The sequence below is a fragment of the Helobdella robusta genome (genome assembly GCF_000326865.2).
Source record: "Helobdella robusta unplaced genomic scaffold HELROscaffold_4, whole genome shotgun sequence".
Classification (NCBI taxonomy): domain Eukaryota; kingdom Metazoa; phylum Annelida; class Clitellata; order Rhynchobdellida; family Glossiphoniidae; genus Helobdella; species Helobdella robusta.
In genome coordinates this window covers 889828-914944 of record NW_008704902.1, presented here as the reverse complement: position 1 = coordinate 914944, position 25117 = coordinate 889828, and the positions used below count along the sequence as shown (strand labels likewise).

The 25117-nt window shown below is 30.7% G+C and overlaps 3 protein-coding genes across 3 annotated transcripts; 1 reads left to right on the top strand and 2 right to left on the bottom strand.

The window, feature by feature from the left end:
- Positions 1–243: 243 nt before the first annotated feature.
- Positions 244–2332, bottom strand: HELRODRAFT_66976 (hypothetical protein; the record flags this gene model as incomplete). Its single annotated transcript, XM_009024259.1, has 5 exons — positions 244–574; positions 1049–1196; positions 1326–1483; positions 1770–1955; positions 2205–2332. The coding sequence occupies 5 exons, from the start codon at positions 2330–2332 to the stop codon at positions 244–246; spliced, it is 951 nt and encodes a 316-aa protein (XP_009022507.1).
- Positions 2333–7099: 4767 nt separating this feature from the next.
- On the top strand, positions 7100–12653 carry HELRODRAFT_66738 (hypothetical protein; the record flags this gene model as incomplete). The annotated part of the gene is made up of 5 exons (XM_009024216.1): positions 7100–7364; positions 7498–7678; positions 7812–7999; positions 11626–11819; positions 12546–12653. The coding sequence occupies 5 exons, from the start codon at positions 7100–7102 to the stop codon at positions 12651–12653; spliced, it is 936 nt and encodes a 311-aa protein (XP_009022464.1).
- A 5550-nt stretch (positions 12654–18203) lies between these two features.
- Positions 18204–23065, bottom strand: HELRODRAFT_94839 (hypothetical protein; the record flags this gene model as incomplete). The annotated part of the gene is made up of 14 exons (XM_009024339.1): positions 18204–18277; positions 18537–18668; positions 18891–19026; positions 19289–19347; positions 19581–19688; positions 19811–19873; positions 20136–20252; positions 20747–20834; positions 21510–21659; positions 21800–21882; positions 21983–22068; positions 22242–22362; positions 22752–22837; positions 23016–23065. Coding segments are annotated over 14 exons (1350 nt in total), but the record flags the coding sequence as incomplete, so codon positions are not given.
- Positions 23066–25117: the final 2052 nt, after the last annotated feature.

Below are 25117 nucleotides of genomic sequence, written 5' to 3'. Positions count from 1 at the left end.
AAAGAAAAAATCTATGCACGTTGAATCATTCATTACATTTACTAGTCAAATTTGTTGAAAAATTAAGTAAACATGAACAAAATGGAAAAAGTACTGAATGTAAAAACAAGCTAATCTGTTAGCGCATTGACAAGTAATCAGTAAAAAAATAAAATAATAAATAAAATCCATACAATTTAAAGAATAAACTAATCTCAATCACAAATTGCTAACATACAGTCGACAAGAGAATATTAATTGAAATTAACGTGTCGACTGCTCATGTTTGGCCCTGGCAAAGAGGATTGACTCCCTGATTTCAAAAGGAGCGTCCTTGTACTTGACAATGAAATCATGCTCCAACAGTTTCTTGGCTGCGACTCTTCTCGCTGGATCGTATTGCACGCATTGATCTAAAAAGTGGTTGGCCTCTTTTGTAAATCTGGCAGAATCTTTGACGGGTGGTTTGCTTCTTGTGGAGATGAGATAGATAGTCCTAATCTGGGACTCGCCTAAATATGGTGGCACTCCGTCTATCATCTCGATGACCATTATCCCCAACGACCAGATGTCAATCTTGACGTTGTAGTTCTGTCTGTGGGCGGGCAAGATTTGATCTTTATAATTATCATAATCAAGAGATCAATCTTAAGACATGGAAAAATTGAGATGTAGTAAAAAAAGTTGGAAAAGAAGTCGAGAGATGAAAACCAGAGAAAACAAAATAATGTTTCAACGACGTAATAAAGTAATGAAAATTAGGAAAAGATTACAATCTATAACCTATGAACAAACACATCATGTTTCAGAACTCGAGAAATTTTCAAGTTGCATGCATGTCATTTTCAAACCATAATAAAAGCCACATTTAAAATTGTAAAATAAGCCTAATGAACAAAAAAAAACTTGTAATATCCAAAAAAAAAACTTGTAATATCCAAAAAAAAACTTGTAATATCCAAAAAAAAACTTGTAATATCCAAAAAAACGTGGTGCGGTGCATTGCAAGTTTGCCTTTTTTTAATGATGTTGGCAGGCATGTATACAACAAAAGAGCAGACCTACTTACTCTTTGATAACCTCTGGTGCCATCCAGTACATGGTGCCAACGAAAGAGTTCCTTGCGTCGCTTGCATTCAAAAGTTTGGCACAGAAACCAAAGTCTGTCAGTTTGACACTGCCATTCAAACCCAACAGTACATTATCACTTTTGATGTCTCTGTATTGTTTTACATTTGAATGGTTTGTTGTACAATGAATGCACTAATATTATGATATTAGTAATGAAGAACCATATATAATCACTAAAATTCACAATAAGAAAAATCAAGTATCTAAATGACCACAATCAACCAGCCTGTGAATAATGTTCTGACTGTGTAGGTATGACAGAGCCTCAAGGACCTTCCAGGTGACGTGAGATATTTGATATTCGTACATCCTTGTGTAGTAGGCAACCATTCCTAACGTACCTCCATTCAAAAACTCCATCACTATCCACAGTCTGAATGTTGTTAGTTTGTTTGTTGGTTGTTGGCTTGTTGTTTGTGCGTGCTTGAATAAAATATTTAAGCCGACCAAATTTCAACACAACAATTATAACACCACTTATTTTGCGAAGCTTGCTTTATAATTTGCTTTATAAAAATATAAGTTAACAAAAAATTTGACATTTAACAATAATATTTAATCTTAAAAATGTTGCTTGCAGAAAATAAAAAGTTTTTTCATTGAACTTAATGGATTGAGAGCAAAATGTGTATCACAACTTTTAAAATTAAAAAACTGACTTTGAATTATTATCAATTAGAAAACTTTCGACATAATTGACGATATTGTCATGTTTGATCTTGAGCATCATCTCGATCTCATCGTACACGAGGTCCTTCCTCTGCAACTTGTTCAGTGGCATCTCTTTGACAGCCACATCCTTTCGTGTCACGTTGTTCACGGCGTAGTGCACAGTTGCTGTTGCTCTGTTTGTTGCATGGGTGGGTAGGTGGTAAGTTGCTGATTCTTTTCATTTAACATGTGTTAATTAATTTGTATCATTATTTCGTTAAAATCTATTCAATTCAATGTACTACTTATAAATAACAATGGCAACATGAACATTCTTTGGAAATTAAGGCAGGACTAATGGTTTAATTTATTAAATTATTTTATTGATATATTTATATATATTTAAGTTTAATTATTTGAGTTAATGAAAAAGAAAAACTAACCCCTGGCCAACTACATCGAACAAACGATACTTCAACTTCGGGTCATCTTTTGACAAATATTTTTCTGTGAAGAAATAAATGATTCTACATAAATGGCAACTAAAATGGCTTAATTGAAAAATAATCATAAAAATTGGTGATAAATGTAGGGTATTAAATAAAATGGAATAAATAACGTGAAATTAAAAAAATGTCCAAATACTTTATAACACATCACTAAAGAAACAAATTCAGAAAGTATCATTAAAAAAGTAAAATCTAATATCAATGAGAAATGATTTAAAGATTAGATAAACACAAAAATATATGAATTGAGTATAAATAATTTTTATAAAAAAGTTACTAACGGATATCTTTGATGAAATCCATAGTTGATAAATACTTTTTAACCTTTCTTCCAACCACCAAATCAACATTATCGCTCTGAATCAATTAAACCATTAATAAGTTCAAATTAGTATAACAAATCTTTCAAAAATAGAAAAAATTATAAAGACTTATATTTAGTCAACATATTTTTTTTCAATATGAAATGGACGACCGTTACCTATGAAGAGATTTTGTAGAACCCAAATATTTTCATTAAAAAATTAGAAGTTTCTTTTAATGAATATTTATACAAATCAATTATAAGTGAAAAATAAAATTATCCAACCTCGTCACCATCTATCTGATCAAAATCCTCTTCAACTTCGATGAATTTTTCTGATTTCAAATTATTTTTCTCCAAGAATAACAAAGCATTAATGATTGCTTTCGGATCTTTAGAACACTCTGAAGGACTAAGTGAAAAAAGATTTTTTTTTTAATATTCAAGTTTCCTTACTTTATTCTAAGTCTTAAATAAATATATTAAAATTTAATATATTTATTTAATTTAAAATATAAATAAACACTGTCTTAACATTTCAATTTTTAATGTTATAAATTAATGTTATATAATTATAAAATGTTATTGTCTGTTATATAAAATTTTCAAAAGATATATTAAAGAAAGATATGAAAATATCAATGAAAAAAAATAGAAGCCTTTTCTGAAATAGATTAATGGAAAAATATAATAAATAAAGTTCTGATAAACCAATAATTTTTGAACATCAATAGAGTTTTCAGTATAAAATATAAACTCATCATAAAATTTTGTTTTTATGCTGTCTTTGCTGTCTCCATTTTTTAAAAATTGAAATGTTAAGACAATATTTATTTATATTTTAAATTATTAAATATATTAAATTTTAATATATTTATTTAAGACTTAATAACTTAAATAATTTAAGTTAAATTTTATTTAAGTTATTAATTATCAAAATTAGGAGGAAAGATTAAAATTTAAAGATTAAAGATTAAATTTAATCATTAAATTAATGTTATTATTAAGAAAAATTGTTTTTAATTCAACTAACGTTATTTTAGAAACCTCCAATAAATCCTGCCATTCCTTCGGCAGGTTGACAAACTTCAAGGATTTCTCATCAAACGTGACCGGGTTCTCCGATATTTTATTCATCAGGGAAAATGAACGATTGTCCACCGGTGAACCAACATCTCTCTCGAAATCAAGTTCTTCGCCCGACATTTTTTTTTTGTTAGCGATCAAAAATAACAATTGAAAATTAACAAAACTCTCAATTCAATTAATTCCAAAAATGCATTTACTAAAACCAAAATGGGAAAAAACCATACAAGCCTTTTAAAGTCAGTCACGAAAAAATATTTCAGTAAAAAAATGAAAAGTTAACTTAGTACAAACTATCAGACAACACCTGGGCAAAATATTATTATTTCAAGCGCTTCATTTTGCATATCTTAAATTATTTTTTTTCAAATTATAATCTTTAAAACAGAAACACAAGCAAAACAAGTTTACTAAAAAATTAAAATAAATTAAATATAAAATTAATTAAAATTTAATACATAGTTTCTCCAGATTAAAAGATGAATTTTTAATTTGATTTTACACTGAAGTCTGAGCTTCCGTAGAAACAATATAAGTCGTTTTTTTTATAAACTCGTTTACGATCGCTGGCTGTAATGACGTTTCTTTTTGGTCATCTTTTAATTTAATTTAACTCGAAAGTTAAAGTAGAGGAAATTCGCCGAATTATAATAATTTTATTAATTAAATTCTTCTTTTAATGTGGTTAGTAATTTCATTTATTTGATTATTTTTTTCGATTTTGTTTTGTTCTGCTTGTAGTTTGAATTGACACTGACATTTATTTTTCAGCTGTTTGTTTACAACAGAAATGTAACCTATAAAAACAAATCATTACCTAACCCTAACCTTCTTATTGTATGAATAATTTATTATGTGATGTTTGTTGTTTGCTGGTTGTTTAGTTCTTGCTTTGTTTTATTTATCACAATTTTTTTACTGCACTGATCTGTATTTTGTTTTGTTCTATTTTGTTAAATTTTAGTAATAAAAATAAAAGTTATTAATACATTGATTATTATAGTAAAAAGTAAAATAAATTAGTGAAGTAAGTAAAGCTTGACATAACTTGTGTAAATATAGTTATACTAGTATAAATAACGTTCGTATAGTATTATTATATTATAGAGACATGGTAGTGTAGTTAAAATTTGAAATCATCATATGAATGAGTAATCAGTAATATAATAAGTGATGTGATGATAAATACACTGCAAACTTAGCAAATGGCAGTAAATAAAATGATATTAAATTACTACACCATAAGTCCAGGTGATGTTTTCATCAATAAAATAAAAATTTAAAGTTTCTATTATTTCACTATTAATTAAAAAATTTCATATAAAAAAGAATTAAATCAAAATATGATAAATAACTTAAAATTGATCAACAACTTTGTACTTTATTTGACAAAGTTTATTCTTGTATACATTTCTGTTAATAATCTAAGATGATTATAGTAGTGTATATAAATATATATATTCATATTCATATATATATATATTATATATATACATATAAAAGAAATCTTCTGAATTTCTAGCATTAGATATGTTTTTTATTACATTTCTCAATATTTCTAACCAAATTCTTGTGGTCATTATTTATTTTATTAAAGTTAGAATAATTTTACAGTTTTCCAATTCATTCTCGTGCGTTTACTTTATATTTATTAAGAAATAATTCCGCATTGTTGAGTTTGTATCTAAGTTTCAAAACTTAGTTACAAACTTAATAATATGAAAAATGCAGTGATATTTCTTAATAACTGTATATATGACAGTCTGAACCCAAATATCCTGTGTTTATATGTATGTATATATATATATATATATATATATATATATATATATATATATATATATATATATACATATACAAGGACAATGTGTTGTATGTGTACATATATATATATATATATATATATATATATATATATATATATATATATATATATATTATGTAACATGTCATATATGTTATTAAATTAAAACCTGTTATGAACTGTTCAAATTACAAGATACTAAAGAGTAATAATTAATATTTTTTCCTCATTAAACTTTAACACTGTACCCTATTATTTAGTTATGAATTCATTTTAAAAATGTAATGTCAATTTGAATGCACAAAGTGCTTAAAAATGCTAATCAAGTTAAATGAAGTTAATATTAATTTGTAGTCTTCATTTTAGCATGGTTAATTAAATTACTTCTTAAATCACCTGACTTGAAAAAGATATTGAAGACTTTACATTTTTTAATAATGAACCTGTGTTTAGTACTTGCTTTGTTAAATAATGCAGTTATGTGTCATAAGTGTTATACAAATCTTTCATTTGATCATCCAGCATTCATGTGCTATATCTACACACACGCGCGCGCGCGCGCGCACACACATAGGCATATTAATTACTTAAATGTATATGCATTTGTTATATGTGTTATATATCACATAGGTTGTGAATACTTACTATAAATATTGAAATTCATAAGAGCAGATTGCATTATTTTCCATATAAATATCATTTTTATTATATTAGTTACTCATCTGAATGTTATTTGAGATTTATAGCATTTATAAACAAGAAACATGACTGTGACCATAACAGATGAAAAAGACTCAAAGATGAGGAAAGACAAATCATCTTTGAATAATGACGTTGATCACATGGAGCTGAGGCACAGAGTGACTGATGGGAAGCTGGATCATTCCATTGGTGGTGATCACCTGTATCAACAAGATGCTGGAGCTGATGCTGCTGCTGTTGCTGCTACTGATGTGGCTAATGATATTGACTGTGGAAATTATGATGTTAGATTTTTTCTCTGGTTTTTTGTGTGAGTATTTTATCAAAAAAAGCGTCATTTGTTGATTTTGTATCATTTACATCATATGTCAATTAATTTTATTGCTGTGGTAATCCATTAAGAGAAAAAATTTTTTTTAATGTAACTTATGTTACTTTTTTATGGTTAAACAATTTTAGTTTATTTAAAATAATTCAAAATAATGCCCCACATACACAGGCAACGATTCAAGAGTTACTTCACAAGCACTGTGGTTTTGACTCGCAGAGCATGGACTTGCTGTCATTTCCTGGCAAAGCCATTGATCTAGCGGAAGATTTTGCAAAATATTTATGGAAGACAGTTCCTGGATTGAGCTATGACAAGGCTCGTGAGATAGCCAAAAATTGTTGGCACAGTGGTCCATCAATGGCTTACGATAAAGCTGAGGAATTCGCCAAACATCTCTGGGAAGCTGTTCCAGGTGAGGGGATGTTCTTGCTGCTTCTGTATTTGTAATCTGTAATCTAGTAAATTTAAAAACATACACCACAATAATGATGATAACCAAGACTAAATATGCTTCAATAAATAAAAGTTTCGAAATTGATCCATTAAGATTGTTTTCATTTTGAAGCAGTTGATATTTGCTTGTATTTATTCCATCATTAGATATGCCAGTTGAAAGAGCAGAAGAAATAGCTCACAAAATATGGGGTTCGTTTTTTGTTAAGATAAAGAATCGAACGGAGGATTGGTTGCGTCACACGTGGGAAGCAGGCAAGGAGGTCATACACCACAGCCACCTGCCTAAGTGGTTGAGAGACAACGACTACCTCGTCAAAGGTCACAGACCACCTTTGTATTCATTCTGGGCTTGCTTCAAGTCCATGTTTCGTATCCACACTGAGACTGGTAACATTTGGACTCATCTCATTGGTTTGTTCCATTCTGCTTTCTTCACCAATTTACTTAAATAATTTTTTTATAATTTCTAATGAACATCTTCATCACATGGTCATCATCATTGTTTTTGCATCTCATCCATACCACACCACTGAAAACAAACCAGGCTGTATCTTCTTCATCGTGCTCACATTTTACTTCCTAACCCGACCCTCTGTTGAGGTGATGTGGGAAAAGAAGTTGGTGTTTTCCGCATTTTTTGCCGGGGCCATCCTCTGCATGTGCTTCTCCTGGCTCTTCCACTGCCTCTGTTGCCATTCTGAACATGTTGGAAGACTCTTCAGCAAGTTAGTTCAATGTGATTTTGTTTAGTTTTATATTGATGTTTATTTTTTTACACTATGTTTAATTTCACTAATACCTGAACACAATTTCGTAATCATTGTTATTAATAATTTTTAAACTGTCTTCCACTGAAAGGCTTGACTACTGTGGCATAGCCCTGTTAATCATTGGTTCGTTCGTGCCCTGGCTCTACTACTGCTTCTACTGCCACAATTCACCAAAGGTCGTGTACCTCGTTTGCATTCTGGTACTTGGTATCGCATCCATCGTTGTATCCATGTGGGATAAGTTTGGTCAGCCTCAGTACAGGGTACTCAGAGCAGGTCGGTATTGTATTGCTTTTTTTGTTGTTGTTGTTAGTTGTGGTATTTATGTCGTTGTGGTTGTTGTTAATTGTGCCGGAAAGGTTTTTATACTGTTGGTGTTTGATGGTACTTTTTATGACCATTTTTTATCCAGTGTAATTTGCTTAGGCTTGTCTGTCAGAGACAGTTGTGTTGCTTATTAATGTTTGTTTTGTGAAGATCTTCTTTAAAATGAAAAGTGGATGTTAATTATATGATGGTGATGATACTGAAGTAATGCATTTAGAACTATACAAATAAAAGTGAGATGGTGATGAAATAGTTCATATGTAACCTAACAGTTTTACATTAAAATAAAACCTAGATTGATTTGTTGAGTATGAATTTCACAGCATAAAAGTACTGACATGGCATATCAATCATTCAATGCATACATTGTGTATAATGTGATTTGGGTGATGATAATGATGATTGTGATAGCATGATAGCAACGTTGTTGTCGTTATTGATCTTTGTTGTATTGATAGTTTTATATTTGTGAAAATTTTTCAAAGTTTTACATAACCATTCATTCTCATTTGCATTTGCATTCCTGTTGTAATTTACTTGCTAAAGATCTTAAATTGTTAAGATATCGCTATTCTATTTCTGTCAACATTTTCTCTATCTCTCTCCTTTTTCTCTATTCTATTCCTTTTTATCTCCTATCTACCTTTAAAATCCTGGTTGCCAAACTCAATTGTTTAAGATAACGTATTTACAGGTAGATATATGAAATTGTTTAAGATATCATATATACAGGTAGGTATCTTGAAAAATTGGATACGAATTTCAAGCATTTCAATCGTTGTTTTTATCATAACTTTATCATTTTAAAAATGTAAAAATATCTGTCTATAAGTGTCATTATAATATATTTTTCTTACTACCTGCCATGTTTAAACTGACTTTCATTTTTATTCAAACGCCGCTGGCAATTCAAAGTTAAATTAAAATTCATTTTACAAAATTTCATACAATAACAATATATGGCAAAAAACTTGCAAAAAACTCCGTCAACTTTTCAAATATTTATACATATTTAAAATTGTTGGAATTTAAATTTTAAACTTTAAATTTGCAAAGCAATGAATTACATGCATACATCATCAAAATTTTTTTGGTATATTGCTACACCTATGTTCAATAGCTTTTTTCAGATTTCATTGGTACATTTTGTCTTCTAAATATCTGGATAATATATGCATACATTTCAAAACATTGTATAACATTGTATAAATGGCTATACAACTAGCTCTCAACAATACATACACACCTTTTAATACACTGTTGTTTATAGCGTTTTGTATATCTATGCAAATTTTTTCAACAACTCCCATACAACAAAAAAAGCATTTCTATCTATCTACATTTATGAAGCAACAAAACCAAAATAGACAGCTAGCAAGTCCACAACTACTCAAACTGTATATACTACCTTTAATTAATCACATTATCAATTGCTCATTCATTAACAGTGATCACTGTTCTCAAATGTTTTCGTAGTAATAGTTTATTTACTAAATAAATACTACTTAATGAATAATACTAATGAGTAACGTTAACAACACTTCGTTCTTATTCTCCTCTCTATAATAATAGAATTTGTAGTAATAATAATTATATTAATAATTTATTTATACTAATCTAATTACTTGTTTGTTTGCGAGGTTGTTGTGTTATTGTTGTTGATGCAAGTTGTGTATGAAGTATGTTGACACGGTCCCATCATATCTCATGATTTATGAAATCACGTTGTTCACTATGGGCTTTACGAATTTATTATTCTACTTATTAGAATATTAATAACAAATAATAATAATGATGACGATGATGATGATGACACTGATGATGATGATTATAGTGTTGATTAGACAAGTGATAATGATAATGATGATGTTGAAGATAATGATGATTGTGTTGGTAGTATTAGAGGCTTTGATGAGGACGATGATGATGAGATGATGAGGATAATGGTGATAATGAAGATATTGATGATGATTGATTGTCATTATAGTCATAATCATTAATTTTACTGTGGGTAATAATAATGATAATAATTATAAACACTTGGCTTTCACCTTGATTTCATCTAAATTTTGTACACTTCTCTCTAAGATATCTCTTATCATTATATCATCTTCACCCTCGAACCTTATCATTATTTTGTGTTTTTTTTATAATTTTCTTTCTGGTATTATTATTATTATTGTTGTTGTTGTTGTTGTTTCCGTTGCAGTTCTTGTTTCATTTTTTTCTACCAGATTGTTTACTGTTTTTGTTTTGTTGTTGTTGTTGTCTTTTAATTAGTGCACTGATACACATAGTTGTATGTTTGATTGTTTTGGTATTGGAAACTTTTTTATTCTTCCGTGGTTTATAAATCAGCTTATGAATATTCATGTCTCCCGGGTCTTCCATTTAAACTGTTGATTCATTCAATTTCTGTGGCCTAAATTTTGTTTTAATTATTTTCATCCTCTTTAGAAATACTGTTTAATGTTATAAAGGCTGATGATTAGAATGAAAATAATTGTGTTATTGCTACTGCAATCGCAATAATAATTATAAATAATTATAAATTGTAATATTATTTGCAAGATAGAATATAATTACTATTTCATACTCTATATCAAATGATTATCGATTTAATTTTAGTTATTTCTGTTGACTTAGATTTACTTTTAAGTGGGTTGTCATTTTCTTACTTGGCTCTCATTAGTGCTTGTTCTATTTTAGGTATTTATTTTGAAGTTAATTGCTATTGATACATCATGAGTGTAATGCTAATTGAGGCATAATTGTTTGATTGAAAAGATCTAGGATCGAGTTAATTAAAAGATCTTTTCATGATTAAATACTTTTTTATATGTAAAAAAAAGAGTAAAGTTGTGGTCAACACTGTTAAAAGTTGTTGGTAACGCTGTTGTTGTCACACCTAATGTTGTTTTGCATTATCGTTAGTGTTGTTGCTTGATATAAATGTCATTTGTTAAATGTTTTCCTGTGATTGATATTGCTATTTGATGTCTGGTGACGTTTTTATCATTGTTGCCCTTTAATTTGGTGAGATTTTTACCACATTAAGTTATCACATGATGTTATTAACATGATGTTATCGCATGGTGTTATCACATGATGTTGTAACATGAAGTTATCACATGGTGTTATCACATGATGTTGTAACATGCAGTTATCTTATTACATCATCATCAAAGTGCACTCATAGTGCACTGTTTGTTCTGTTATGTTATAGAGCTTATCATTTTATCATTTCAAAAACATTTCCACCATGATTTTCATTGTGCCATCACCTTTCATCATATTGATCAGATCATCTGTGGTGTGTATTTTTTTATTTTAGTGGATTTTTCTATTATTTTTTTCATTTATTATAATAATTGTCATAAGATAAAAATCATAAAATTATCATCACCATCATCATTTTATTGTTATTTTCATTATTTTCCTGTTTATACGTTTATCAACCATTCATGTGGGTTCTTTTTTGTTCGATTCAATTTAACAAAAAACCTTAAAAAACAAGATGAAAAAAATCTTATATTTGAATGTTTTATTTCGAATAAAAAAAATAAAACTTGTAGGTGTTTTCGTAGCCCTCGGTCTGAGTGGTGTGGTCCCAGCGGCCCACTACATAATGTGGGAGGGCTTGTACCACGCATGGAACACTGCAGCCATGGGCTATCTCTTCCTTATGGCATTTCTCTACATTTTCGGGGCTTTCCTCTACGCCGCTCGCATTCCTGAGTGCATCTGGCCTGGAAAGTTTGATATCTGGGTTAGTTTGCGTACCTCTGTCTCTGTGTGTTTCTATGTGTGTTTGTATGTTTGTCTGTCTGTTATTGTGTTTCTGTATGTATGCGTGTTTGTATACATTTGTGTGTGTGAATTGTGTGTGTGTGTGTGTGTGTGTGTGTGTGTGTGTGTGAGTGAGTGTGTGTGTGTGTGAATTGTGTGTGTGTGTGTGTGTGTGTGTGTGTGTGTGTGTGTGTGTGTGTGTGTGTGTGTGTGTGTGTGTGTGAATTGTGTTTGTGAGTCTGATTGATCATGTTTGCTATCTTTTCATCTGTGTAAGAATAATAATGTGTGTGTTTGTCTATTTATGTGTATATGTTACAAATTTGTTTTCACATAATTATTTTTGTACATGTTTTATACAGGCAGCTTATAATGTTTGTGACTGAATATATCCCATGTTTATTCATTGTTCGTGTTATTTATAACTTTAGAGCTATGTTCAATGATTTGTATTCATGTTTATGTCATCGTGCCAAAGTTCTTTTAAGTTAATTATAGGTTAATTTAGTGAGGAAAGTTGAATAATTAATTAGTTAATTATATTGTAATTAATGATTAATAAAAGCATGTTAAACTTTAATAAATAGCATTTAAATGTATAACAACTACACGGTCTACTTAGATTATAGAACAACCAATTAATTATATATTTAGTTATTAATTGAATGGATTAGTTGTATAACATGTGCTCCATCATTTTCGACAGTTTCAAAGCCATCAGATCTTCCATGTGTTCGTTGTGGCAGCTGCTTTCGTCCACTACCTGGGCATCAGTGAGGTCGCCCACAACCAATCAAAAATGGGCGTGTGCTGATTGGGTAGAGTCGTTTCTCTGTGGCTGATTGAATGGGACTTTTGATTGGTTGAATGTGATATTTGATTGGCTGATTGGGTGTGACTTTTAGTTGAATGGATGGTTGATTGATTGAATATTTTATATGAAATTTTATTGATTGATTGATTGATCGATTGATTGATTGATTGTAATTGTTAAATGGATCATTTAATTAAAGTCTTTCAACGAGATGCTTATGACTGACACGGTGATGGTGTTTGAGAACATTGCTTGTCTATTTATTTACATGAAAGGGTTTATTTATCCACATGAAAGACAAATTCTTTGCTTTTGAATTAAAAATTAATGAACCAAATGAACAGTTTTTAATTCTGTCATTCGATTTATTTATTTTATTTTTATGAATTCATTAAACTTTGTTGATTTTTTATTTCTGGGGTTGGTTCGTAATTCGTTTTTTTTTTTAAATTATATCAGAGTCTACAGTTTTTATACAATTGTCTGACGTTACCAACATTTTCTAAATTATTAATACCTTATAATTATAATAATAATTATTATAGTTATAATAATTATATTAGTGGCAGTAGTATGCTGAAAAAAAGAAACTTCAAATAAGTAATTTACCGTTGTTAATAGTAGTTATATGAGATAGTATTTGATAGAAGGATTAGTATTAAATACTTTGATTGTAGATGAGTTGACTGATTAATTGATTTAATTGAGTAATTGACTGGTTGTCAACTACAAATTGATTGATTGATTGATTGATTGATTGATTGATTGATTGATTGATTGATTGATTGATTGATTGATTGATTGATTGATTGATTGAATGTTTTTGTGACCGTTTAAACTGCTAAATTCCTAAGTTAAGTGTTCTACCCTATAAAATATTCCATAATTAATTAGTTAATTAATTGATTAACTAATTAACTTACTAATAGGTTAAATATTTGATGAATATTATTTTTTAATAACGTCAATAGTTTTTCTGTGTAAATCTTTTTTCTTCCTTTTTATCAATTCTTAAAATTGTACTGCAACTATTTCTACCTTCAACTACTGTTTTTGCGTTTTTAAAAAGATACATTTTATATATAAACCCCAGCTTAATTTTTTTTTTGTTTTTTTTTTACTACAATCATTATAATTACACTACAACTTTTAATATTACTTTTGTTTACTACGTTACTACATTACTACAATACTGCTAACCAACCAATTACACTTACACGTACGTATTACACATTTAGTTTCTGGTTACACAGATGATGGTAATTTTGCATCACTGTTGATTGAGTATAAGTTATATTTATACTAAGTATTATACTCACAATTTATGATGTAATGTAATGATGATAATTAAGTAATTATTTGCAGGCTGGCTGGTACCATGAGTATTGGTAGGAAGTCTTTTTATCATTTTTAATCATTTTTTATGAGTTTTTTAATTTTTTTTATAATATAGCTATTTTTTTTATTTATCTATTTATTATTTTATTATTATTATTCAACTGCAAAACATTTTCTGGCAAAAATTTTTTATTTAATGAGTAAACGTTCAATCATATCTCAGAACAGAACAGTGTCGGTGTTGATGGTGATTGCAAGAAAGTACACTGTACCACATTTTAGTTTTAATTTAATAAGGTGGTGGTTGGTTTTCAATTGATTGATGTTAATAAATTTAAACATTGAGCAGCATTAATTGTTTTTTCAGATTTTTTGAACATGTAATTCGTTTGTTGGCTATTTTTTTTAATAAACAACAATTCCTCTATTTGTGTCTGTTTCGCGTTTGCGATTGATTTAAATGGTGAATTTGATATGTTTCCTATGATTTTTCATTTTAAAAATACGTTCAAACACAACTACGCATAGACGGAAGGTGTGAATGTTATCCTAAGCAACTTATACTTTCCTAACAAACAATTTAATTATTTAGTCAATTATACGTTATTTACCTCGTTTTTAAATGTACAATGATAAAGTTATTGTTACATTTGTTAAATGCTTTTTTTTTAATTACACAAGTGTGTGTAGGGTTCTTGAACTATTAAATGAAACAAACATTTGCTGTTTTTGGCTATAATCATAAATGTATCGCACCAACCTAGCGCGTTTTATCGTTACAGTACTTGTTTGTTTGTTTGTTTTTGTTCACAATTTTGTTCTTCCGGCAGATTTATCAGCGTCCACGTCGTCAGCTTCCTCAGAAATTTTTTCTAAAGAGTTCATCCCATCTGTCCCAGACAAGATTCTTATTCAGATTCTTCGACATTTGGAGACAAATGTACTGTTGACGATGGATTTTAAGTGGATTTTACGGCGCAAAAGTGATTTTTCAACAGTAAATTTAGATTTCTTTTTAAATTTTCCAATTTACACACTGAAGCTAACAAAAATTACGATGAAAACGGTGGATTAATAAAAAAATGCCATCCACAGTCTTCACAGATACTTTTGAAGTCTTTAATTGACAATTTATTCCCTCCCTTATTTTCGCCCTTCGCCCCTGAATACACATCAACGTAGAAACATGCACATTTATTATTTTACAAGGTTTACTAAGACCTAACTAAACTTTTAATAAAACGGACGGTGGTGATTTTCAGTGGACCATTTTTAGTTTCGTACATTTATTTATAGCACAGGCAGTGACTACACACATATACACACAAACACGTGCTACACTTACACACACACACGCACATATATATATATATATATATAGATATAACCCAATGTATATGCACACTGTCATATAGTCTATTCTAGTTAACGGAGGTTGCTTCATCCAACTTTGTTTTGTTACACGTTTGTTAATGACGCATTGGCCATTATACATACTTGTTATGACTATGCTATTCTGCTTGAAATTACTTCATTCTTTGATGAATTTTTAGATGTTTTGTTAATGTTTTGATGTAACGAACAATTTTAAAAAGAAAGACATTTAATTGATTTTTCACTGAGTTTGTTAGTTGACTGATGTTCATTTGTCATGTCATATCTGGACTGCTTACTTTATTATACTATCACATACTGTATGTAGAGTTTACGCTCAAGATTCTATTTTGTAATCATCTACAATCTGCAGATTATTACCTTCAACAAATCAATTAACAACGTTAATAAGTTTAATTGAACATTTTCGTTAGCCTATAACACATATATCACGTACATCAATTACATGTCTCACAGTTCTATCTTATATAGTGACCATGTTGTGTGGTGTGGTTGGTGCGTACTAGAGCCCCAAGCAGAGAAGATTTTTCTAAACCGCCCGCATTCGCAGAGTTCATGTCCGCAACCGCACCCTCGTAAAGACAACCTAAATTGGCCGTCTTAATCTCATGTTTAAAATTAGAAGATAGCAACACTAGAAGCAACACAACAATATAATTATAATCAGACAGCAGAAATCTGCAGAGAAGAAATCTTTCAATTTAAAAAATTTCTAATTTATTAATTGAAATAACATCGGCTAAAACAGCAAGCACAAAATGAACGAAGATGAAAAACTCAGTGAAGCAATTTATTTATTTATTTAATATTTATGAAGATGTTATGTTATATATATATTAATCATTATGAATTTGAGTTTCTTGGTTACATTAATTGAGTTGTGTTATCTTAAACATTAGTCGACAGGCTACTGACGAGTCTCGTGAAAGACAAAACGTACGCCTGGCCTATGGCGGGTAATTGTTTACCAATAATATATTATTATGTATATATACTCATGTTATATACATATATATATACACATATATATATATATATATATATGTGTGTGTGTGTGTGTGTGTGTGTGTGTGTTGTATACATGTATCAATATGTTTTTAGTTTAATTTGCAGCAGAATTGATTACTGTAATGCAATAATGTACGGTATAAAAGTTTCCCTTCGGAATGACATGCAATCAATGCTTAATACTGCTGCAAGATTGATTGCAGGATTCACGAAGTTCGAGTCGATATCTTTATAATTCTGGCTATAATTTTGAATTAAATAATTCGATTTCATTATGTTGTTTTAAAAATATTTTTTAGTCAAGTAAATCTTTTGTATTAATTTAGTTAAAACCAATGCAATTTCCTAAGTAAGCCAACTAACTTTATTTAATCAAATTAGTAGAAGCTGCTCGCTTGGCTTTATCAACGTGGACCCCAGAGACTCAGCTATGGCCATTAAATACACATACATTCTCACATAATCTGAAAATTTAAATTCATTTTAAAATGGAACATTTAATTTTGCGGGCGGTTTTTTAAATAACGCACTTGCATCCGCGGCAAACAGCAGACAACATCCGCGGAGTTTTGAGAATTTGTATCCGCTTGAGGCTCTAGTGCTTACCTTATGATGGCTCGTGTCTCTTTTCATGGTTATGCTTTCATTGTAATCCTTCATTTGTTTCTTCACTTAACTTAATATGCAGTAATTCACTAATATGCCGGGCAATGGTACACACACACACACACACACACACACACACACACACACACACACACACACACACTGATATATATATATATGTGCTCACATATGCGACGTATTGTAGGTATAAACCTTTTAACATAAACACTGCGCATAAAATACAAGTATATTTCTGTCACATTTTGCGTACTTATTATATCACTTTTTTGATTATTGAAATATTATTTAGCCACGTATTATCTTTACCCTCATTCGTTATATAACTTCATTATAAATTATTCTTGTTATAAATATTAATTCAAAATTAACAGAATCGCTATTTTTAGATTATGATCACAAATACTGACGCTAAGATACTCTGGCTAAATTAATGTGAAACTAGCGAAGGTAATTTCCACTTGAAAGATGGTTTCGTTTTGAAAAACACAAGATTTAATTAATATAGCTTTTTATGATATGAAGTCGTTGTCACACATGTTCTGTCAGAATTGAATCAATAATAAACTTTTAAATAAATACAAAAGAAAAAAATAATATTGGATAACTTGACTTGGCAAATATAATATAGACATTAATAGATAGTTAGATAGACACACGTATCACATCACACAGACACATGCATGCACGCATAAAAGTAATAGCATTTCAAATTTATGAATAATATGACTCCATAAACGTGTAATTATTTTTGCATTAAATGAACGAATAAATGAATGAACAAATGAATGAATGAACAAACGAATGAATTCACTATAAAACCGACAAGTAGAATAAAGATAATGCACGACATTACGATCGCAGCGATGACAAACGTCGAAATAGTTTATTATTACCAAATATTTAATTAGCGATTGATCATAATTCAAGAATACTACCACCATCGGAATAGAGTTGCAGGAGAGATTACCGCAACGAAATTATAAAAACATTTCGACAATAGAATTGAATGGAACAACGCAAAAATTAACAATGATAACAAGCAGCAACAATAACAAAACGATGATGATGATAACGATTTAACACATTTGATAAACTCGTTATTTTCTTTATTTTTATTATTACAATATAACTGTATATTATTATAACCTGTTATAATAATTATTAATACTATTATAGCTTTTCAACGTGCACTATTAGGAATGAATCAAAGTTGAATGGTTCCGAATGCTTGTTCAGTAGGGGTACTCTTCGGCACCCTGCAACAAAATTAACTATATTCAGAAAAAGAAGATGTCTCGTTAAATTATTCACTAAAATGGTTTGTTACAAATATTAATTAAAAACAAAGAAAATAAATTAAGTAAAAATTAGATACACATAACAGCAAACAATAAAAATGACGTGCAATTAACAACCAGATCGATGATTATTTTATTTCATGAATCAAGAATAACGATAGTGATAGTAAAGGAAGGAAGAAAGGGAGGGAGGAAGGAAGGGAGGGAGGGGACCCACCTTTCTTTAGGGCACGTACGGGGGCAGAGTACTGGGCAACGAATGTCTTCGTGCATACGCTGAACATCACCATGGCTACCTCTGGAACGTATATCTTGAAGAGAAACACCTCATCCCAGATTGGATTTAAGCCTGTTGTGATAACGACGACGACGACGATGTTGCTTGAGAAAATAACATCAAAAACAAGAAATTTAGATTTCGGTTGTAATGGTTGTTTAAAAATTTTAAACAAGAAACGTTACAAGCTTGAAGTCATTTATCATCTTTGCATAACCACAAACAATCAAACGTCGTTTAGTAATGTTCACACGACAACAACATCCAACTGATGAAATTGTCCTCACTACAAACCGTTACTCCTGACAAGTGATGTTTGTTGTGTGTTGTTGTCAGCATCGACACCAAATATCCTGATCTGGACGTGATAGTTTCGCTCATTCCTTACGTAGCTGGATGTTTTGTACGGCAGCTGGTGGGCACCTACTATCTGTTTGTACGTGTTTGTGTGCACGAGTGTGCGTGAGTTTGTGCGTGCGTGTGTGACGCACGTGCAATGTTAAACAATGTCATCATAAGTATTTATCATTCCTATAATATCTGTCGACTGTTACTATTTCAGCAGTTTTATTTATTAGCATCATTACTGTTAAGACGTTTATCGCACAACAATCATTAAACTCCAGTGGCACATTTGTCAAGACAGTTTATAAAAATAAAAAAAATCATTTCTGCCAATGAAGCCAACCCACCCTAATGGAATATGTCCTGTATGTGGCTGGCAGCTGGAGTGGATCGAAGGCCTGGGTCTCTGAGGTTGTGGAGAAAATAATATGGAATGTAAAATATGAGGAAGATGATTTTAAAGTCTAATTGTAAAATATGGTATAAACAATTAGATTGAATAAAAATTTACACTTTGCGTTAAAAAACGAAATTAAACGAAATATTCATGTATTTACGAACAACAAGTTAAGCAAAAAAGAATCAGACAATTAACCAGCAAGCCAGCCAGCCAGCCAATAAACCGACCAATCAACCAACCATCAATAAGCATTTGAGGTTTGAGAACGTAACCAGATCCTCTATTCATCTGGAACATTCCCTGGTTCAACTGCATCTCTTTGCAGGCTGTCTGGTAATTGAGTGCAACTGGAGAGGAGTGGAAAAATGAAAATACAGTTAATGAAAAAACAATGAACACGTCAACTATGGAGATACGGGCAGCGCATTCTAGCCACGCCACAATCTGTAATATAACAGCACCAACTCACCCAACTGACAGCCAACAGTCCAGAACTGCACTGGATTGAAGTTGCTTGAATCTATTCTGTAGCCTGGTTCATTCGGTTGGTGGTTGATCGATTGATTTTAATTACTAATCAACTTTTAAACATTCTCATGACATTTCATGAGTAAAGAAGTTTCAGCAATAAATTACAGCAACAAGTGACCTAACAAACTGCAAATGAAATAGAGAATAAATGTAAGCAAACGACAAAGAGCAAACAAGATTATGCACAAAAAAAGAAGAAAAAGCAGCATACACCAGCAAATATAGAACAATGAAACAATAGCAGAAAGAAGAAGGAGAGAGACCTGATGGATATATACGACTGAACTGTCTCCTGTTGTATTCAATGAAGTTGGTGACCTCCTCCTTGCACAGCCTCAATGCCTTCTTCTCTTTGAATGAGCACATCTCGTAGTGCTTATCTGATAAGATACAAGATATGCTATATGATATATGCTATATGATATATGCTATATGATATGCCTTTGTGATACAAGATACGCCATGCAAAATATTGCTGAATAATAACTACCACACCAGACTATCAATTGATGAACTGAAAGATTCAAACCCAAATGAAGCAATAAATTGAACAACAAACTTGAAAAATTTTTTTTAAATAAAAACAACAAAATTAAATTGAATAATAAAACTTAACTATAGTTGCCACTGACGACAAAAACCAGCTAACACCACAAAAAAAAAGAAAAACAGCTCCATTTAAAATGTTACTTTTTTAAAAAAAATTATTGTTGACAACAACCTCAGACATCAACAAAACCATTAAAAATGACAACAATATAAACAACAACAGATACAGCCTTATTAGTAACATTACAATTGACATGGTAAACAAAACAACAATGTAAGCAACATCTAAAACAATATAAGCAACAATATAAACGAAAACAACAACCATTATTTTTGCTGCTGTCAAAACTCTTGAATGATTTCGCCTGGCAATAAACAATCAAGTCGGACAACTCCTTAGCCATCTTTATAACCTATGCCACAAACAAAAATATTATAATTATAATATGATATAATGGAAAATATTATAACATAATTACAACAAATGATAAAACTATTATTATTTAATAATCATATCATGTTACAACATAGTTAAATATTATATAATAATGCCATCATATGATGTACCCCCACATGATTAACTTGCGCAACAATTTCATGCGCTGGCATTTTCAAACTGTTCCACAACCATTAATTTATTACAAACAATTATCAAGTTTAATAAATAATGTTAAGCAAGATGAAAACTTAAATAGAGATACATAGATACACTATGAGAAATAGCAATACAAATTATTGAAAGTAATTAGTTCCAATTTTACACTTTCTTTCACATTCCTATAGCATTTTCTAGCACTGAATAAATATTTTAAAGTATACTTGAGAACAACAGAGAGGCATGCAACCTTTTTTTTAGATTCCTTCTTATTGAGGTTGGCAGCTTTGTAATCTTCTAGAAGCATCTGCAACCTTTCATCATTCTTCTGTTTAACTGACTCCTTAGTTTCAGCATCTTCGTCATCTTCAAGAGATCCGATGCTTACGACGTCAGAAGTGTCGTAGTTGGTGTAGTCCTTGCGCAGTTCCTTCAAGATGTCAATCTCCGAGAGTTCTGTCTCATCGTCACTGAAGTCCTCAACGGTGTAGACGCCCGATTCCTCGTCTGTCCACGATGACAATGACGTGTTGTTGGAGGTGGTGTCGTTGCTGGGAGTCGAAGTGGCGTCGTCGTTGTTGTTGCCAATGTTGTTGAGGCTGCTGTTGCTACCTGTCATGGAGATCTCTTTGATTTTCTTTGCCTTCGGGTTAATTTTTATGTTTTAAGCTTCGTTTATCTGAGTCAATTGAGCGTTATAAAGAACAAACGAAAAGAGGATACGGCCAAACTGACAACTAACAGCAAAAATTTAAAAGTAGCAGCAATGTGATCAACAACTACCTTAACTATAATTTTCCCTTTCAACTTCTCAGGCGATGGGAGCTGTGACTCATCAGTCGGAATGGCAGTTAGGTAGAGCAGGTCTTAATTTTTAATAGCAATAGTTTAATCACAACATTATCTTGCTGTCATCATTATTTAATTATAATACATTACATATTTTTACAACACTATCATCCCCACCTCCAAGAATATTTTTGAGATGTTGAGCCAAGACTTTCTGTTCTGAAATTGAACAATGATTCTCCAGTGATAAGATAACTGGATACCTGTGCATGTGCAATGAGAATGACGGTGTGCTGGTGATAATGGCGTGATGATGATAAGAATGACGATGATGAGGACAACGATGACAAAAACAACAACATACAAATAAACGGCAATGACAGTAACAACATACCAATAGCAAGCAAAACATCAAACAGATACGACAGTGACAAACTCTGAGCAGCAGAATGCATTCTCCTTGATGGCCTGCACGACATCCTTGAATAGAATCTTTGATGTAAATGTGTAGCCATGGTATATGACTGGCTCGTTATCAGGACCATCCCAACAATCCACTGCCAAATATGTAAATACATGTCTTACAGATCAACTGCCAAATAGGTAAATACTTTTTTAAAAAACAACTCAATGTTTGTTGAAGAAGTCGTTTGTTTTGTATGCAGTAGATGTTTTTTGCAATTATAGTTTGTTGCTGTGGTTGTTGTTGAAACTGTATTGCTGGTTACTAAATGTAGAGCTTCTTCAGAAAATTATGTTACGCCAAGACCAGTACTTAAAGTATTGAGCATAAAAAATTATAACAAAATACACACAAACATACATACATTCAAACATTCATGCAAAGAAAAACAAAATATTCAAAAAGAAACACAAACAATAAAACGGAGGAAAAATCAAACAAACAAGCAGAATGAAGAAACGTAGAGAGAAAAAAACAACATACGCTCCAAACACTTGCATCCTCTTTGCAGAGCACGCACGTACATCTCCACACTACTCTTGCTCTTCAACTGGTCTTTTGTTAAATATCTGTTGCATCATCACATTCACAATCATCATCTTCTTCATCATTATCATTATTTAGAATCACGAAAGTTACAAAGTGGCCATCATCACTTTCTTCAACTTATGATAACTAAGGTGGTAGAGCTAGAATTATAAGAAAAATTTTTAAATCTGCAAACAAAAAAATGAAAATGTTACAAACGTATTATGCGATGAGGCAATGTAATAATAAGATAGTGGAAAATCCATGTTGTCTTGTGATTGGCTGTCGACAATCAGCTGATCAGAATTCAACATGAAGTTGGCAAGACCTGTCAGCCAATCATATTTAAACTGTTTCATTTTCAATATCTTTATTCTTAACTCATTTTAGCATTATTTGTGTTAGAATTAATCATATTAGCATTTACTAGTTCATCTAACATTAAAAAATTACAAAAAACATTATCAAACTATCAACCAGCCAGCCAAGCAACTGACCAACCAACCAATCTGCCGGCCAGTCAACCAACCAACCAGACAACCAAAAAGTCAACCAGTCATCCAGCCAATCAACTAGCCAACCAACCAACCAATCAATGAGCAAACCAACCAGCAATGGAAAGATTATAGCACTTCAGAACGGGTTCAACTTTGAGAATGCTTTGGCAGCATTCCCTTGCTTGTTTCTTTTCCTGATGAACAATTCAATTACATCATCTTATCAACACCATCATTATGATTCCAAGTTTCATCATCACCAACATTGTTATGTTGTAATCAGTAATACAAACTTTTAAAATATTTTTTGGAAAGCAAAATTATTGAGAGCAAACATATCTTATTTGCAAGTTTTACATATTTCCTAAATGCTCACAAATAAAAATTTGTTCTTCTCATCAAAGATTTGCATTTAATTTTTGCAATTTTCCAAACGAGAAACAAAATTTTTTTTAACTAGACAGCAGAGGAGAAAAATATAGGTTTGTACCTAATCTACATCATAGAGAGTAACAAAAAGTGCCATTCCAACATTTTAATCATTATCTACAACTGCTTCATATTAAAAAAATTTATTTCGTAAAATCCATTCACATCATCATGTTTATACTAGTCATGTATTGTACATGTATAGGCTAAATGTGACTCAGAGAAATAGTGAAAATTATATTTTTCAACAATACCAACTGCGCCATTATCATCCTCACCATCCTAAACAACATCATCATCATACTAAACAACATAACCATCATCATCATCGTCTTAAACAACATCATCATCAACATCACCACCACATAACAGCAGAACACATACTCTCTGTACATCCACCAGAAAAGTTTGAAATTTCTTCAATGGAATGTTCTGGGCTTTTTTGCGTCTGCCTGGAATTCTTAAAAAATATTGATAAAATTTTTTTAAATACATTAACTTGTTTACATGCAAACAACAGACAGGCACAATGAACAACATCAACATCAGCAGTGTTTGAGGATCATTATTTGCATCATAGAACTGCATAAATCAATCAGGTAACTGAATGAACAGTGCACAGAGATTGAATGAAGTAATCAATCCATTGCCTGTGTCGGGCGTTGTTCAGCTTCAAATTCACACAACCAACCAACCGACCAACCGACCAACCAACCAACCAACCAACCAACCAACCAACCAACCAACCAACCAACCAACCATACAACTGATTTGCAATGAATGAACAAATAAATGAGCATTTGACTTTAAAAGTTGAAGAATCAGTAAAAAAACATATTTATTTGAAATAACTTTGGGGTTAGTATTCATTTATTCAAACTACTACTCTGCACAATAAATGCACAAATCTCACAATTTTAAATAATAAAAATCTAATAGAAATTTAACATTAAAAATTAAACGAGTATGCTGCTAACAGTCTCTGCACGTTTGTGTGTTATGTATGTGTACGTGCGTGCGTGCGTACACAAATGGGCGTATATGTGTTGTGTATGTACACATCATTCAATGAATCAGAGTTATAATTAAGCCAGTATCAATTGCAACCATTACTGAAAGAATAATATAAACAATACTACAAGCTTTATTACAAATTAATTGTAATCCTCTAAAAACAAAATTATCAAGAAAAAACAAAAATGATATTAATAACATGAAGGTTTACATTTAGCATTAACATCCATTAATATTCATAATAATTATCCTTATCATTATTATCCTTCAACAATCACAGATCCAATAATTATGAAAAAAACAAACTCATTACATTACAGCTACTGCAACTTGTTTACAATATACATCTACAATATCATATTCAACATAACATTTATAACA